We start from the raw sequence: 17,240 nt of genomic DNA on the forward strand, positions 1-17,240 counted from the left end.
CTACTTTCCTCTTTTCCTCCTTAATAACTTCCTTTCTCTCCCCGTCTCATCATACTCTCTTTCAATCCCCTCCAGCAGTCAAAGTAAATTACATTACTAAGTCTCATCCCACTAACTTAATTGAATTCTTTTCTGCAATAGAAATTTAGTCAACGTTTTGGCATTGACATTCTTATCTATCCAACAGCCTGCTCACACTTCAGGAAGCACGATTTGCCTCATGGTAAAAGGAAAATAAGATTCTCAACATTGACATGGCAAAAATGATGATGAGACTAGTGGCACAATTATACGGCTGCCTCAGCTTGTTGTTGGTGGTAAAATGAATGTAAATGTGACGAAATCAGATACCACTTGGAATTGTTAAATGACAGGCACCAGGCAAATGTTGTAGTACTGCAGCGTAGTATGTAGTAAAGTGTAATATAATGGGATATTGTCATCATAGGGGCAGGCTGAGCTTACAGAAAAGCTTTCATTTTAAAATGCCAGTGATGTTCTGGTAGTAAGAGCAACCTAAAGGCTTGCAAGTGTGCCTCCAAATGCGCCAGACAATCCCCTGAGCAATAACTGAGGATTGATTTATGGAAAACATATGCGCTCTCACACACAGAGGTGGTCGTTCCATTGACAAAAGCACCACCACTTCCTCTCTCACTTTTCATTACAAAATCACCATCTTGCTCACACACACGCGTACATAAACACACAAGTCCAAAGGATCGATGCACTGGGTCATTAGCACTTTCAGTCACACAAAGAAATACACACATGCATGCAAGGCCAAACGCCGGGCTAGTTTGTTGTTTTGAGAGGCAGCAGCAGACCGTAATGTCAGACATGAGGTCTCGTCTTTGTAAAAAAGAATTCTGGAGAAACAAAAGGAGACTCCTGTTTGTCTGGAACAGTAGTGGGGGGGAGGAGAAGATGCTTCTGCTGCAGTTAAAATGACATGACGATAAGGTCATGTTCAAACTCTACACCACTTACAGCAATCTCGGTCAAAGCCTTCTAATAAGCTTATGAAAGGTGCTGGTTAGTGACTGCAGGGGGAGAGACGATAATGATTACACAGGCTCGTGATTAGCTGTACATTTCTAAAATAAAAAGCAATTTTTCGTCATAATGGCTTCAACTGATGTGTGGAGCAAGTCATTATTCAGCTTCCTCTTTTGAATCATTAGACATTCATGATCAATAGCTTTCTGTGTCAGTACAGGCCAGACAAACGGTCCTGAATTATTAACTGATAATATATGAGCAGGTAATTACATTTCTACAGAGGACAGTGTGATGTGTCCTAAAAATAAGTATCATACTCCATGAAAAAAAAGAAACTCACGGCTTTGGGTGTTAGAGTAGAGCACTGCAGTAAAACATTCCCTCGGTTGTATGTTTAGTAAAACACACATCTCAAAAGCATTAACATGCACTGAGTAAATAAATAGCATGGTTAGCTGTAAGCAAAATCAATCCAACCCAGCATTAGATAAAAACGGAATATTTAAAGTATAATGTGAACTGGAGTAAAGCATTGTGGTGCTGAGACTTACTGATACCATTTTGAGTGTTAAATTATAATGAATATGGATGACAAACCGCATGCTGCTAGCATCAGAAAGCCATCAATAATATAGAACGTCAGTATGAAATCGTGCTGTTTCAAAACATGAGAAAATTGAGTTGATTCTATGATGAGATATCGACTGCCACAAAAAAAATAACAGAATATACAGCGTGTGCCAGAAGATTCAGTTTATCCAACATCTCCGACTGCTCAAATGTAGTGAAATACTCAAATATCTCTACATTCATTTACACTGTACTTGATAACTTTGCCAGTAATAAATATATTAAATAAGAGGGTTTCCTGAATCAAATTACACAGGAAGTGTGGTGCCTTTCCTGAATAAAAAATACCACCTCCGCAAAAATCAAAGAAATCATTAAACTTTTATGAACTATATCATTAACCTTCAGAATAGAGCAAAACACCTCCACAAGTCAGTTTACTGGCTGAAAACATGGACAACATTACACATAATACATTTACTCTTTATGCATAAAGCCTCGATGATAAAAGAAGAAGTTCCAAATAATAGATTTCTTTCACTGCAGACATTTGGAAATTACTTAACATGAACTGCACCGGTGTAATTCATAACAGTACGACTACTATTATACTTAGTCTGAATTATGTTCTATTAAGATCTGAATATAAATGAACCATTGTAATGTTAGCTGTACCTGAGCTCGCCAATGCAATATCAACTCTGCCTTAAAAGAAAATCATAAATCTGTTATAATTCTGTGAATAAGAAAAACATCTATTTCTAGGATAAGTATTAAACAGCTTTGGAGATTATATATATTTTGAGTATCTGTATTTGCAAGAAGCTGCTTACAGTATGATCCCATATTCAGTGATCGAGCAAAGTTAGGCTGATCTCAAAATCCCACATAAACCTTTTAAATACGCACTAAGACAAAAAAAAGGCTCTCACACTGAGAATGAAGGAAGAAAAACATTTCCCTTATTATCACTTACAAGAAGAAACTGAATTCCACCTTAACTAATAAATGTGGCAGCATATTAACCCTCCCTATTAACCCTGTAATCAAGTGGCCATTCTGAACATTTCTTTCCTCTTGGCGCTCACTGATAAAAGGAGGACCTACAACACATTGCCTCTCAAAAGGGCCGCTATTAAGAACACCACCGTGAAAGCGGCTCACTGATGCTTGTCATGAGATGTGAGAACAGGAGAGGAGAACAATGTAGTCGAGCCGCCCATAAAACCCCGAGTCATGCTTGAGCTGCAGACCTGGAGCAGCCTCGTGCTCACACTGTGGGCACTGTGTCTGCGTAGTGTGGGAGCTGCTGGCCTATGCGTAGTGTCAGGACTGACTGATGGTTGCAGTGCTGGGGTTTCCCATTACCCAGAATGCAATCTGCTCAAGAGGATGTATTGGCTGTAAAAGGCTGCAAAGACAAAGAACTTCGTCATGAGCTGCTGGCAGATGGACTGAGAGCCTGTCTCATTAAAATTGCACACAGCCACACACGTGCACGCCTCTGCCTCTTGCTGCTTTACGCCGATAGGAGTTTACTTCGCTGTCCTCCGCTGACGTTAACCCAAAATGAACCTTTGTTAATGTGCGACGTGGTCTTGCTGCAATTAAAACGCAACGCTTGAGATAACGTAACAGTAAGATCACTTGCATAACACAAGCGGAGCTGAATGAGCAGAAACAAAAATAAAGCAGAACACTGGACAGCCTGTGGGGGAAAACAATGAAGGGGACTAGAAATAAAACAAGAGACGACATGCCAACTGTGGCGTCAAGCTCCGGCTCTCTCGCTACTTTCTTACGGAACTGTTGTGCGGCAGACAACATAATTAGGCTCGCTGTAGACTCATCGGTCGCCGCGCTAATATTAGTGCTTTCAAACAGGTGCCAGCACACTCTAGTAGCAATGTGTAAGGACTAGGAATCAGGATAGTGCTGCACATAATCCATTATAGCTCTAGTGCAACCAGTAGTTCTACAGAAATTACATTTAGACTTAATTTAACCATTCACTAAATCCTTCACATCAGGGATTGGAATACTGCGTCTACGGTAAATGTATCTGAACGGAGGATGGGAGACAGCAGCTTGAGATAAAGAATTAATGATAGGATACACCCACAACAGTTGAGAGCTTCCCAGTGTCTACGCAATAAGAAATCAAGATACAGGAATGGACCTGAAATGGTACATATGTTTTGTCGCTCCAGCTAGTAGGATATGAGCACTGTACCTTCAACATTGGTACATTCCACTCATGTACTCTTACACCACTTTATGGCAACTTGATGTTAACTTCTTGTTAGTTGAGTTTAATAAGCCGCCAAGCTGCAACAATAGCCCAATGCACAAACAGGTTAAATCCATCATTTATCACCAGCTGCAGTGTATGCGGGACAGTTACAGTAGCAGCCAATAGCATCATGTTGTATAATGACTTTGTTACATTTAGAAAGTAAGGAACATCTGATGAACACAAAACATGTTTTCAAAGTCAGTGTTAGAACTGTAATAGTATTATTAAGTGTTTGCAAGTACCTGTACTTGGTCTGAAAAATAGTGGTGTTGGTGCATCTCTGACTCCTACCATAGAAGTGGACAACTTTGAGATTGTATCCTGTCTGACTGCTGGAAAGGCATTTCTTGATACATACTTTGAGATTCATGAACAGTCTCCCACACACACGCACAAAGAGAAAGTTTTGCAAGATTGGAAGTGAGGCGATCATGCCTCAGGCGATGGAAAAGATTCACCTTGTTGTACCTCAGCTAGAGGGAACTAGAGATAAAGACAGAGAGGGCAGTGTGTTTTTATCTGAGGTCACCTTTAAAGCTGCAAAACGTCCCGTTGGCTGCTCAGATATGACAGCTAGGTCGAGGTCAGGGCCATGGGGACACAACAGGGTCTTTACAACATAAGTAAAAGTGAAGTTCAAAACAAGATTAATTGACAGGTAGAATTTGCTGTGCTGGAACAATAAACCAGAAAAGACATCATGTGGCTATCACTCCCGCACCTTCTTATTAACTCCTTTTGATGTTCCTCTTCCTGCAGTTTAAATTCAATACAATATCATCAGAGGCAGGCGTAGATGAACAAAGGCAGGATTAACCACATCATCAGGGTAAATGCTTCTGCTGAACAAGCTGTTCCAGTTGTTAAAACAAATTAAATACATTAATCTACTTCATTCACCCATATCCAAAGCTTATTATTCTTATCTTGTCATAATAATTGTTATTTCATGTGTTGGCTGGTTCTCCTGGCAACAAATGGTGAAATGGTTTGTGCAGCCTGGAGAGAGACGAACGACAATGCCAGCACGTTATGTGGTTGTATCAAAAAAGCTCCCAAATGGCTCTTGTTTGTTGAACAGACCAGTGAGGGATATCTCCTCCTTACTCCCATCAAGCAATCTTCTGAGGATGAGGGAAATCCTCCCTCAGAGGTCTGTGTACTGTGATGGCTCAGCTCGAGTAAAATCAGCCTCCAATCACCACAAGAACAGAGAAGAAACAATAGATGGTAAATGGCTGTCCTGAATATAGATAAACATATACTGTGCAACCTATAAAGTAAACAAATGAACTCAAAGAGAACGTGTTTAATTACTACGGAAATGAGTGTCAATCAGTGTTCTCACTCAGTAAAAGCTACAGTACGGTGAAATACAGTATAATACCATCATAAGGTGAGCTACTACATGTACATAAAAACGTCATGCACTAACCTTCGGGCTTTATGGTAGACAGTGACCATAAAGGGCTAAAAAGCGGTTGGACAATTGTTTTCAAAATGTTCCAATGTTTAGCTGCCATTGCTGATTCTTTCTCAGTCTTTAAAGGCAGATTATTTGTATTCACTTACAGGATTTCCATACTTTTATCTCCTCAAACTGAGATAATTATGTAAAAGGAACAGGTCCTTCGATGTTCTTGTTCCCTCGCGCTCGTACAAAAAGTTTCCTTTTATGACAAAGGTATCATCGGAAGAAGACAAAGTGCTTATGGAACCAGATGCACCTCGTCACTGAGCCCCCCCCCCTCTTTTGTTTCAGACTAGTCAACCTTGCCCCTGGGTTCATACATCACTATGATGCATGGACCAGGGCTGCTGTGTCAGACTACCTGCAATCCCAGCACGCAATACATTACTCAGTGATACTGCACTTTAACTGGAAATCAGACATCAGCCCCCTGGTTTGACGCCACACTAGTTAAGGTGACTAATGACGCGATGAACACGTCAGTCTGCATGTTGAGGTCTTACTTGGCTTCAGCTCCGTTATATTTAGTTTCACTTCCAGGTTCACTGGATCTGAATGTTTGAAAATTCCATAATGCATAAGCATTTCTGAAAAGAAGTTTCCTGAAAACACTTTGCAGACAAACCTGGAAACCGTCTGCGTCATTTATAATTCATGTAAAGATTTTGGTGAAACAATAGAAACCACAACGGCTTCCCGCAGAAAGCTACTTCTATTTAACAACCCAGCACTTCTCTGACAAGGGAGCCTCGACCGATTGGTTAATGGAGAATCCCACCAATCCTGAGATGTATTCTTGTCCTGCTGTACCACAGCAGCAACATGTGGATATCCCGATAGTACAATGTGTAAAGACTTAAACTGTTGTATATATTCATGTTTAGAAAAGGTCTTTTCTGAACACTGTGTGACAAAACAACCTACGTTACAACACTTTTGTTATTACGACATTATTGCTCATATTAAATTCAATCCACTCTATTTCTTGATATTTTACAGTTTCTCCCTCATCATAATGAGCCGCCTTGACGGACTCGGGACAGGACAGGTGAGCTCTGAGCGTCAATGCTCATTATTCCGCGGAGACAGGTAGTCGGGCGAAATGTACAGGAGGCAGCATGGCAGCTTATTTGGATCCGTCGTCATGGTGACTTCTACAACCACTAATGAGAGCCCTAAATCCGTCACTATCCAAACCGCTGTCTGGGAGACTTTATAAGAGAATCTCTGGCGTTGCCCGTTTTTGCTGGCTGGCCTTTCCACTATGCAAGACATAACTGGGTGTTTATTAACAGTAGGAGAGCTTCCTGTCCTGCACTTAAAATCACAATCACTCAAACGTCACAAAGTGCCACTCATCCTCCTTTTGAGTCTAACTTTGGTTCTTTAAAGCTACTAAATCAAATATTTATCACAAAATGCAGAAACATGTGAGAGAGTATGGGCTGCACACTGACACTAAAAGCCTTGATCACACCGCCAGTAACACTGGGATAGAGAAGTTAAGACTCTGATTTAGTCATATGACACAAAAGTAACCAGGAGATCATAGTATTGCCTCCGAGTGTGATAATGTTGTAGCTTAAGCCACAGCTGAATTATTTTCATGCCTAGATGCACAGGAAATGTGCCGCATCATTCCTCGTGATGTCATCTCACTTCACACACTGAAAATGTGAGTGTGAGCCGTGAGGACGAGATGTGTGATCTAATAAAACCCTACATGGGGAGAGAGATAGAGAAGAAGAGTGAAATGTGAGAACAGAGAATAGAGGTGAAAAGAGGAGGGGGGGGGGGGGGGGGGGGGGGGAATACCAAATAAATATTACATTGATAAAAAGAGGCACATATAAAGATAGGAGTGGACACCTAAAGATAGTGGACAAATACAGGATACAATAGCACTAGACAGTTCTTTGAGGATGGTAGCATCCTGTGTGGCGGACCACCTGTGACAGCGACAAAGCAATTGCTTTAATTTGGTCGGCTAAATAAAGCTGTCCACGCCGTCTCCCCACATAAGACTCAAAGCTGTTGAGGTAACAGGAAGAACAAACAGAGCTCCTACCGGTTCGATCTCGGATGGCCAGGTTGTTCCCTTTCTTCAGGACGATATCCAGCTGGTACATGGCTGGACTGGGAGGCTGAGGTGGGGGCTCTGCATTACTGGGTTCCACTATGTTGATGCCCTGTAGAGAGAAGACATTACACAAGTCATATAGGTTTAGTGCACTACAACTTACTCAAGTATCTTGACTTTAAAGAAGAAAAATAAACTTCTGTTTGAGGAGAGGAGAGAAGACTTACAGTACATACATCAGGGAGACATCCGTGTTGAAAATATGAACACAAACTAAACCACAGAGTAGATCAAAAAATATCGAAGAGACTGAAAAGGTCGAAAGAAAGAAACTTCCTCAAGCTTTGGAATGTCAACACATAACATAAAACGTGTACTCATAGCGAGCGTGCCACCTCCTTGGGACGCTTCTGAGTGTCAGGCTCATCTCTGTGGCTTTACATGTCACACTGCAGCCCTGAGGTCAGTGCTGCGCTCCACTTAGACAGGAAGCCCCCGATGGTTCTCATCGTGGTTTCCCTTGGAGCTCGAGGGCCCATTAGCAAGCCACATGAATAACCAGGCTATGCGCTGAGATTCACTACAGCTTACTTTCTTTCTCCATCTCATCCTATTTTTAGTCTTCGACCCTCGTTTCTCTCTCTCTCCTCCCCCATTAGACAACCCGTGCGTGGGCAGTCCTGTCGTGTCTATAGCTATCGTACTCTGAGATGAGGCTAAAAATAACTATATACAATCAGAAAAATGCTAGTGGGCCGCTGAGAGGCTACCAAGGCTACTGTAGCATGAGAGCACCTCTCACAAAAAAGCTATCAGGGTCAGAATGCAAATCAAAAAAAAGGAGAAAGAAGACTCATGAGGAGGCTCCCCAATAACTCATTAAAATGCACTCTTGCATGTAATTGTTGAAAGCTGACCGTGGACTATTGTCAATAGAAATCCCTGTAATAACAGTGAAGGAGAGATAACTCCACCCAGTCTGTATTTCTATGTGCAGCATGATGGTGTCTCTAGGGACAGCCCTACACTGAGGCTACCGGTTACTAATAGTGAGTCCATGCTTACACTGCAGTCCATGTAGTCCCAACGTATTATAACGGTTATCCTAGGATGACCTCAGGAACTCCTAATATGATCATTTATAATGAATGTTATTCTCAGCTTTCATTTGAGACACAAACTGAAACAAGCCAGCTGACCGTGGACTATTGCTATTGCTATACTGTAGCAAAGATTTTAGGAAACCGTTGCATCAATATAGAAAATGGCATTAAAATACAGTTTGTAGTTCAGGGAACAGTATTTCAGCACTGGAAGTCTGCCGACACCTGCCAAAGGGTATTATTACTGCCGTTGCCACATTAATAATTCATCAAACCTATGATTATGGATATTACATTACATTACAGTCATTTAGCTGACGCTTTTATCCAAAGCGACTTACATTTCAGATGCTATCATACCGTAGGCACAGCTACGGGAGCAATTTTCGGGGTTAAGTGTCTTGCTCAAGGACACATCGACTTGCAACTAGTGGTGCCTGAGCCAGAGCCAGGGTTTGAACCACCAACCCTCTGATTGAAAGACGGCCCTCCTGCTCTCCACTCAGCCAGTCGCCCCACCGATATCAAAATGTATATGTGTGGAGAGTAGCACAGACTACACACAGCAGCTTGGAGCTCCCAAATCTCCACGGAAAAGTCAAAGCAAAACAATTTCAGCTTCACAGCACCTGCTGTCAAACAAGCAAAAAAACAGAGGGATGGGGGGAATAAGAGTGTAGCTTTTGGGGAAAAGGAAAAACTGAAGGAAAAAAAATATCCACAAAAAAAAGTGTAATCTGTTCAGCTCAACAAATATCTGGGGAAATTCAATGTGAACATTCAGGGACGGACAGAGTTAAGCTGTGTGTTCTGATAGGTTAAACCTAAGGTCAACAGTGAATGCAAGTTACTGTAATTGAGCTGTGAGTGGATACAACCAATAGGATTGGACAACAGTTGCTGAGGTCTGACCATTTGTCTACGAACGCAACTAAAAAACAGTGACACGAGTCGGGTCACATCATTACCCGCAGCGATTAGGAAAAAGAGGGTAATCCCCGGACACACTGTGCCTACAGAAAAACGCCAGTGCACATGTTTCTTCTCCTCTTGCACATGTATGAAATCATCAGTATTTATAGTGTGTAGTACTACTTACAGGAAACAAGCTAAAAGCACACACACACCCACAGATGCACACAAACGTTATAGGGAGCACAAGATTTGAAATGGATTTAAAGATAGCTCAAGCTCTTTGAGTGAGCGACAGAACGAATGAAAGGATCGATGAAGTCTTTGCTAAAAACAAACAAGGAAATAGACAAACAGGCTGCCCAGTAACAACTGTTGAAACCATGTAAAGAAAGAACGAAGCCAGCAGTTAAAGACTACGGTTACTTTACGTTTGCATGTCCAAAGTCACGGGTAAGAAGGGTGTCACCAGTTGGGCTGTACAACAAACAGCAAATATAAAGGAGAGTATTGGTAAGCTACATCTGAACAAGCCGCAGTAAAAACAAGTTAAAGCTAGTATTGACAGAGACATAATGACCATCGCCCTGGTCCATCCTTTGGGACACACTCTGCCCAGAGGATTTGTATCCACTGTGTCCCCTGAATCCAGACACTAGACCTCAGCCCTCTCCTCTGTACACTGAGGCCTAAATGGAGGGAGCCACACACTTCAGAGACACAGACACACACACACACACACACACACACACACACAGTGACAGGAAAGAAAGGGCAGCCCAAGGTCCATCCCACTCCACCTACTCTGTGTTTCCCCCATGTGATTCCTCGAAGCTGACAGAATTAAACAATTACTACCACAACCTAATTTTCGGTCTCTCTCCCGTCCCAGAGGGCACTAAACATTCTGGGTGACCTCACAGATCAACAGACTGAGATGAGGTGCAGGACAAAGAAGCACAGACGTACACAATATATACCCAAAAAGCAAGGTTACGAGATTGCAGTCAAGCTTTCTGAGCACAAAGATTATTATTTATTCTCATTGAAGATGTGCATACTAAAGATAAAATGACCCTCGTCTAATAGACAAAATGCAGCACGGTCTCGGCAATGAAATACCATTCAGCAGCACGATGTAAATACAGGAAAGAAAGAGGTTCCATTACAGTTGCATGTGGCACCGACCCAGTGAGAGTCAACCATCAGAGCACTTAAGGTTTACATTAAATAATCCCTGGAGGACTACACTGGAAAGTGCTCTGTGGATTTGGACACGAGCCTTCAGCATTTCACAGAAAACGCTTCTGACTGAATCCATCAGAAGATCAATCTCCTTTTCCATTAACTTAATACTACTTTGAAACAGGAGCTCAGGATTGTGTTGAACATATTGATGGAATATCGCATCCTTCCATCATCACCAGGGGGCCGTTTGCATACATACGTGATTCACATGCACAATGAATTCAGACGCACGATGGATCAGAGAGCGGAAAGCTGGTCCTTCATCAATAACTAAGACAGATGATGCATCACGCAGTACACATTCAATAGGATATTCCACACCAGCAGACTCCGGCCAGACACGAGCTGCTGCCAGCAGTCCGAGAGGAAGGGCTGTAAAAGGTTCAGGATTAGATTATATGGATGTACTGCACCAGTCTGAGCTCCGGGACACTTCATGAAGCCATAAAAACTACTTAGTCAAACCGCCTCGCTTCTATTGACTCCGTTCCACTCAACTTTAATTAGAGTCGCGCTGTACATTACAATTTACAAAGACCCGGCACACAATGCCACAGCTTGAGCAGAGCAACAGTTTTAGTAGTAGAAAAAGTAATCCGGTCGTAAGGGAAAACTAACGGCAGGTTTCGGTGAATTTGAACTGACATCTTTTCACTGACACATTTGTGCAGCAAACTGAAACTGAATCCATGACCTTCGGATGTAATTTGGGTACATTTGAACCGATATCTGTATGCTCCTGAATCTCCATTGTTTAGTCAAAACTCACAAAAAGGAAACACAAAGCAAGTTCAGTGTGGCAATTGTCGGAAGACTACGTTGGTCATCTGGCAGCTTTAAAATGTTCCATCTTTTTTCAGCACCAAGTGTGGGCCGGCACTAGTGGCTCTTCACCGAGGATGTACTCACCAGCACCACATGACCCAGAGCTCTGCTCTCCCTGACAAGAGTGATCCTCAAGCTCTGGGTGAAAGCAGCCCGGAGTCAAAGGTCAACGCTAACCCACAGAGGACACGGAGTAGTGATAAAAAGGTGAGAACAGTGAAGAAAAAAAAATGGATGTCATTTATTATCACAACAGCCTAAACATAGTTACTGGTGTTGGTGGTGGCAATGGTGACGTTATTTTTAAAGTTGTTCTACATTACCCATTCTTCCATTGAAATAAGCGTGTATATGCAGTTTTAAACACAGGGGGGGGAGCTAAAAATAGGCTAGTCAACAGTGAAAATGTAACATTTTTTTTATGTCTGTACATCAGTCATTTTCAATTTAAATGAGAAGACTGACAAATATGATTAATATGAAAAAGTAATGTTCTGGCCAATGGAGTCTGGTAGCTTTGTAGTGGCTGCTTCTTTTCATGTGAGTTTCTTCATGAGTTTCTTTTAACCACAATCAACAGGTAAAATGACTGGTGTGCTGGAAAAGGGGCTGTGACTACTGCAGAGTAATTTGTCCCAGGATTTAATGCCAACAATGGAAGAGAACAGCTAGATGTTAGTGGGTTTTCTTGCATTGGGAAAGAAGGCTTCTGACTGTGCTGATCATCGTTTAAGTCTTTCTTTGAGCAGAGCCCTGAAGTTAAAGCTTCACTGCTGCTTGAAAGAAGTGAAATGGCCCACTGGGAGACTTTTCTCAAAGTTCACATTTAAAATTGAAAAAGGGCAAACGGATAAGTAACAGCTGCTGAGTAAACTTTCTTTTTTGAGTTATTAACCAGAGTCATATTTCTTCTCCTGGATTATATGTCATGACAGTGGTGTCTTTATGGAGGAGGAAGCCTGTATTTAGCCCTGGGCTCTGTGTGGAGTTCATTTCTCAAAGAGATGGCAGGTAATTTCCAGGCTCTGCAGCTCTGCAGCTGCATAACGATAACCTGTCCCTGCTTTGCTCATTAACAAAGCATTGTGACAGTTCTTTCTGTTAAGAGATGCCACTTCCCGCTACCAAACATAAAACCTGTTTTTTGTCTCCACCCACTTTGACCATCCACTCTTAAATCCAAGAATCCCGTCACCTTGAGTTCTTTTCATTTACCGTTATCTTTCTGTGAGGAATAACTTGATGTCTTTGAATTGCAAGTGATTGTTAGTTTGCTTTTGAGTGTCATATCAAGTTCTGTCTGTAAGGTTGAACCAGATCATCACGCCAGGCAGCGCAAGAGGCTACAAAGCCTCTTTTTACACAATAAATTGTGAACGTGTGCGAGCAGCAGCGTCGCTCCAATGTGTTGGTGAGCCGAGTTTACGGGAGATGCGAGTTAGCGGTTAATCCTCAAAAATGTCAGCCCATGTTAAAAAAAGAAAGGCTGATACAGAGTGTAGAGTTTTTAGCAAAACATGGACTTCTAAAGTATTTATTTACTGAAGTCAAAGGTAAAGCCGTGTGCTTAGTTTGTAGAGAACAGATCGCAGTGTTTAAGGATTACAATTTCAATCGACATTGCGAGACGAATATGTACATTTGTTTGGATCATTATTCCTGCTGCAGATGTTTCAGGTGGAGCTCATTTTAACTTATTTATACTCTGTTGTTCAGTTTGGGTAGTTTGGAAAGGTTTGAAAAATGATAATGTTTAAAGTAACTAAAGCTGCCAGACAACTGTAGTGGAGTAAAAAGTACAATATTTCCCTCCGAGATGTAGTGAAGTGAAAGTACAAAGTTGAATAAAATGGAAATACTCAAGTAAAGTACCTTGAATTTGTACTTAAGTACATTACTTAAGCAAATGTACTTAGTTACATTCCACCACTGATCATAATATTTACTCTTACCCCTCACAGCTCATCAAAACCACATAATGTACTTTGTATAAAGAGGTGGAATAATAGAGTTCATTCTATTGGTCCGGCCCTCCACAACTGTCCGTTTCTCCTGTGGCCCCTTGGGAAAAATAATTGCCCACCCCTGCTCTAATGGATTGATTTCTTTGTATAAATAATCAATGAATGATCATTTGCACAATACATTACGAATTAATTTTAGTACTCCTTACTCCTGGGCTTCATTTTTTAGTGTAACTAATGTGAACAATTAAACTCATACACAATCCATTTCATTGAATATTCTATTCGCTGAAAATCAAGACCAGCTCCTCAAAGGCCTAACCTGATCAGTTTAGTACTGATCTGAGACCTGATTTCCCCTGCTGTGCTGCTGTACATTAATCAAACCACATTACGAGGCTCTCAAACGTGGCTCTTTAATAGAAGTGAAATTGATCTCCTAATGGGAGCTGGGTAATTTAATCAATTCAACAAATGAAGTGATTCACCACAACACAAAAATAATCATTCAAACATGCACAGAAACACAAAGGGGCAGTTTGGTAAAGCACATTGTGTTCAGGGTGACTCTAGGTCTGCTCTCCTTCCTTATTTGTTGCAACATGTTCTCTGTACGTTCTCTGTTGAGCCAAAACACAAGCAAGTGTATTAACCTGCAGTTCATCACACATCATCAGCCAATAAGCTTACAGCGGCGGTGTAACGATACGATACTGTGATAGATGGTCATTATCTGGCGAACCACGGCATCGTGGTGCTCAGCCACTGGCAGGGTCACATGTTTAAAAATAAAATCTATGTGCTTATTTAATGACTCTGGCCCCTGACTTGTGCCTTCTTTGATGTCTGGATAAAAATATGAAAAGAAAAACGTAAATATGCTTCAATAAATGCAACCGAGCCTGCAAACAGGAAAGCCCACAAGTAGATAATTATCAATTAATAATAAAAATCAAGGAAATTGAAATGTAGTTCATAGAGCAGATGTCTATCAAGGGAGGTGAGACTCCTGAAGTCTGGATCTCTTACCTAATCTCTGTGAGTTTGTTTCCTTGAGGAAAGGGATCTAGGTCTGTTCCAGGCAAAAACATTAGACGCTGGATGAGTGTTGCTACGCAACCACATAAAAACACAAAAATAAACTTCAGACGGAGATAAAAGATATCCCCCGTTTTCCGTGATGAACACAAAAATAGTGTAACGAGTGTAGAAAAGGTGTGTGTTTTGATATTTCACAGGCTAATACAGCGATCCCATTATTTATCTTTATGGATTCTTTTTCAGCCACAGAGCCTCTTCCCAAGCTTCTCCTGCACACGGTGCGCTGTCATCCATCAAACAGAGAGCTAACGGTTTTAAAGATGAAGGCATGCAAGCATAGCACCGTGCACACATGCAACACCTACACACACACACAGATACATGCACAGGGAAACACAAACTGATTTCAATGTCATTACACTTATTAAAAAGAACATGAACACCAGCAAAGAATATAGAAGAAAAGAGATTCTGGTGCTTTTTGTGACAACTGCTGCTAGATGGCACTACGGCAGCACTGCCGCCTTTTTTTACTGAAAACGCTAACGAGTCTGTGGCCGTGGATGTATGAAGAGGTAAATACAAACACTTTAACAGCCGTAATTTAAATCGGTATGTCCTAAAAGTTGTAAAATTCACTAATGCTAATAACACAAGATAATAAGAATCTAAAATAGTATCAGCTGTTGGCTATTTCCTAACATGAAAGGCAAAAGCACAACTTCTGATTATACATCTACTGCCTGTGGTCTATTGCACATCTATTCAAAGTTATGCTTATTGCTCATTTTATGCTGCTCTGTGGGGAAAGTGGGGCAAAAAGTTAAATAAATAGTTATAATAGGATGCATATAATATTTGTCATTGTTCAACACAGGCCGTATCCGTAGAGAGATTATATGACAGTAAAAACAAAAAAATGAGTTGAGCACTTTTTAGGCGGACCTTTGACTGGTGTCCTTTGATAATACGGTGGTCATATTCAGTCAAACATGGCGGCCGGCACATACCTCATCTGCTTTACACTGATCTTACAATAACACGGCCAATTAGCTTTCACTTATCAATTTAAGTTCTTTGCTTATAGCACAGATGTATGAACACAGATGCAGTGCATAGACACCTGTGACCACAGACACACAGGGATAGGAAGGCTGTTGATGTCCGTCAGTGAGGCCTGTTGAACTGCTAGAAATGTAGCTTTCATGTAGGCGATCTAATTATAGGACATATGTGGGAGGCGAATGGTGAGGAAGAAGAGATTCAGCTTAAGGTTGTTTCCAGCTGTATGTTATAGCACACTACAGTATTTTTCTCCCTCAAGACTCCTCCAGAAAAAGGTTCGAATGAAGTGAAGTGATAGTGTGATGTCATTGTATATTATGAAAGTCATACAGACCCTTTTAGTTCTTTTAGGGCACTTTCACAAGCCAACATTTTGTTCGTTTTAATCAAACTCTGGTGCTGCTCAACCCGTGGTGTGGTGTGTTTAGGCATCTGTGAAGGCAATAATCGTACTCTGGTTCGGACCAACATCCGAAACCTCCACTCGCAAGCGGCCTTGGACCTTTTCCCAAGCGAACCAAATCGCAGATAAACTGGAGGGGATGGGATCCGCAAATCTTGTTTTTTTTTTTTATTTGGTCTGCTTACATTTTTGCACTGTGAAATGGAACCAGACAAAATAGAAACAAACCAAAAAGTATCCATTTCACTCTGATTTGACTTCACTCTGGAACAAGCCAAAAGGACGATGGCTCGTGAAAGCAGCCTCAGCCTCTTTCTTGTGTTTTTTGGTTACTGTGACTTTGTATTACACCATATATATATATATATATATAATCCTTAGGTAAAATATTAAAGATATTAAATATATTTTTAAAAAGTTGCAAGTATCATGTGCTAGAGAATTTGAGCATCACATTACATATTATTGAAACTTATGAAATGTACCTCTAAACATAACTAAACTGTACTATTGGTCATCTACCAAGATGAAAAAGTTTGACCTCAAATGAATGGAGTACCGTCATACAGTAAACTGATAAATGTTTCACTTAAAACCCACACATCGCTGACTGAGCCGTATTTCCAGTCGGATGTTTGTCAGCAACTCAATAAAGTAGTCACTCCATCAATGAATCACCTTTATCCTCATTTTTCATCACACTCTTCTCTCTCCTGCTCTCACGAAACCATTGTCCCACTGCAATGCATCAGACTAAATATTATATTATATCAAACCACTGATATAGCTAAATATGCACATAGTTCTCTTTCTCATCACAGTGTCAAGTCTTGAAAAATGTTCTCCATTAAACGTTTCCAGCCAAATAAAGCTGCTGCATTAAATACAGTACCTCAGGGCCATTGCTGACCCTCTCCTGAGTATGTGTCGTAATGTTCAATGTGACGGAACACAGAGCCAGTTCAGCAGACAGTCAACAGCCACTTGGCTAGATAATGAGGTACCTTTAATGAGGTATCTGTGTTATATTCCGAGTAAGAGTCTAGAAGTGCACGGTCCCTTATAGCATCTTAAATAAAGCCAGTCTCAGAGTGGGCCAACAAGTCTCTTGATGCAGCCGGTATAATAATAACAACACTTACCTATGTGCTTGAATATGTGACAGTTAAAACCCTGATAAGTAGAGTCAACAGTGACGAACTATATTAACACCTTAAAGTATCGCACACTTAGTACACATTGCAGCTGCTCTGACCAAAG

The 17,240-nt window shown here is 41.2% G+C and overlaps 1 protein-coding gene across 1 annotated transcript in view; it reads right to left on the minus strand.

Annotated features, from left to right (window-relative positions):
- mctp1a (multiple C2 domains, transmembrane 1a) overlaps window positions 1-17,240 on the minus strand; it is a gene marked incomplete at both ends in the record, with an annotated part of 120,836 nt that overhangs the window by 71,199 nt on the left and 32,397 nt on the right. Inside the window, one exon of the mRNA XM_079161592.1 lies at window positions 7,408-7,528. Coding sequence (XP_079017718.1) covers window positions 7,408-7,528 — 121 coding nt within the window. The remainder of the gene's footprint in view (window positions 1-7,407; window positions 7,529-17,240) is intronic.

This window comes from Pholis gunnellus, assembly GCF_910591455.1.
Source record: "Pholis gunnellus genome assembly, chromosome: 6".
NCBI classification, from domain to species: domain Eukaryota; kingdom Metazoa; phylum Chordata; class Actinopteri; order Perciformes; family Pholidae; genus Pholis; species Pholis gunnellus.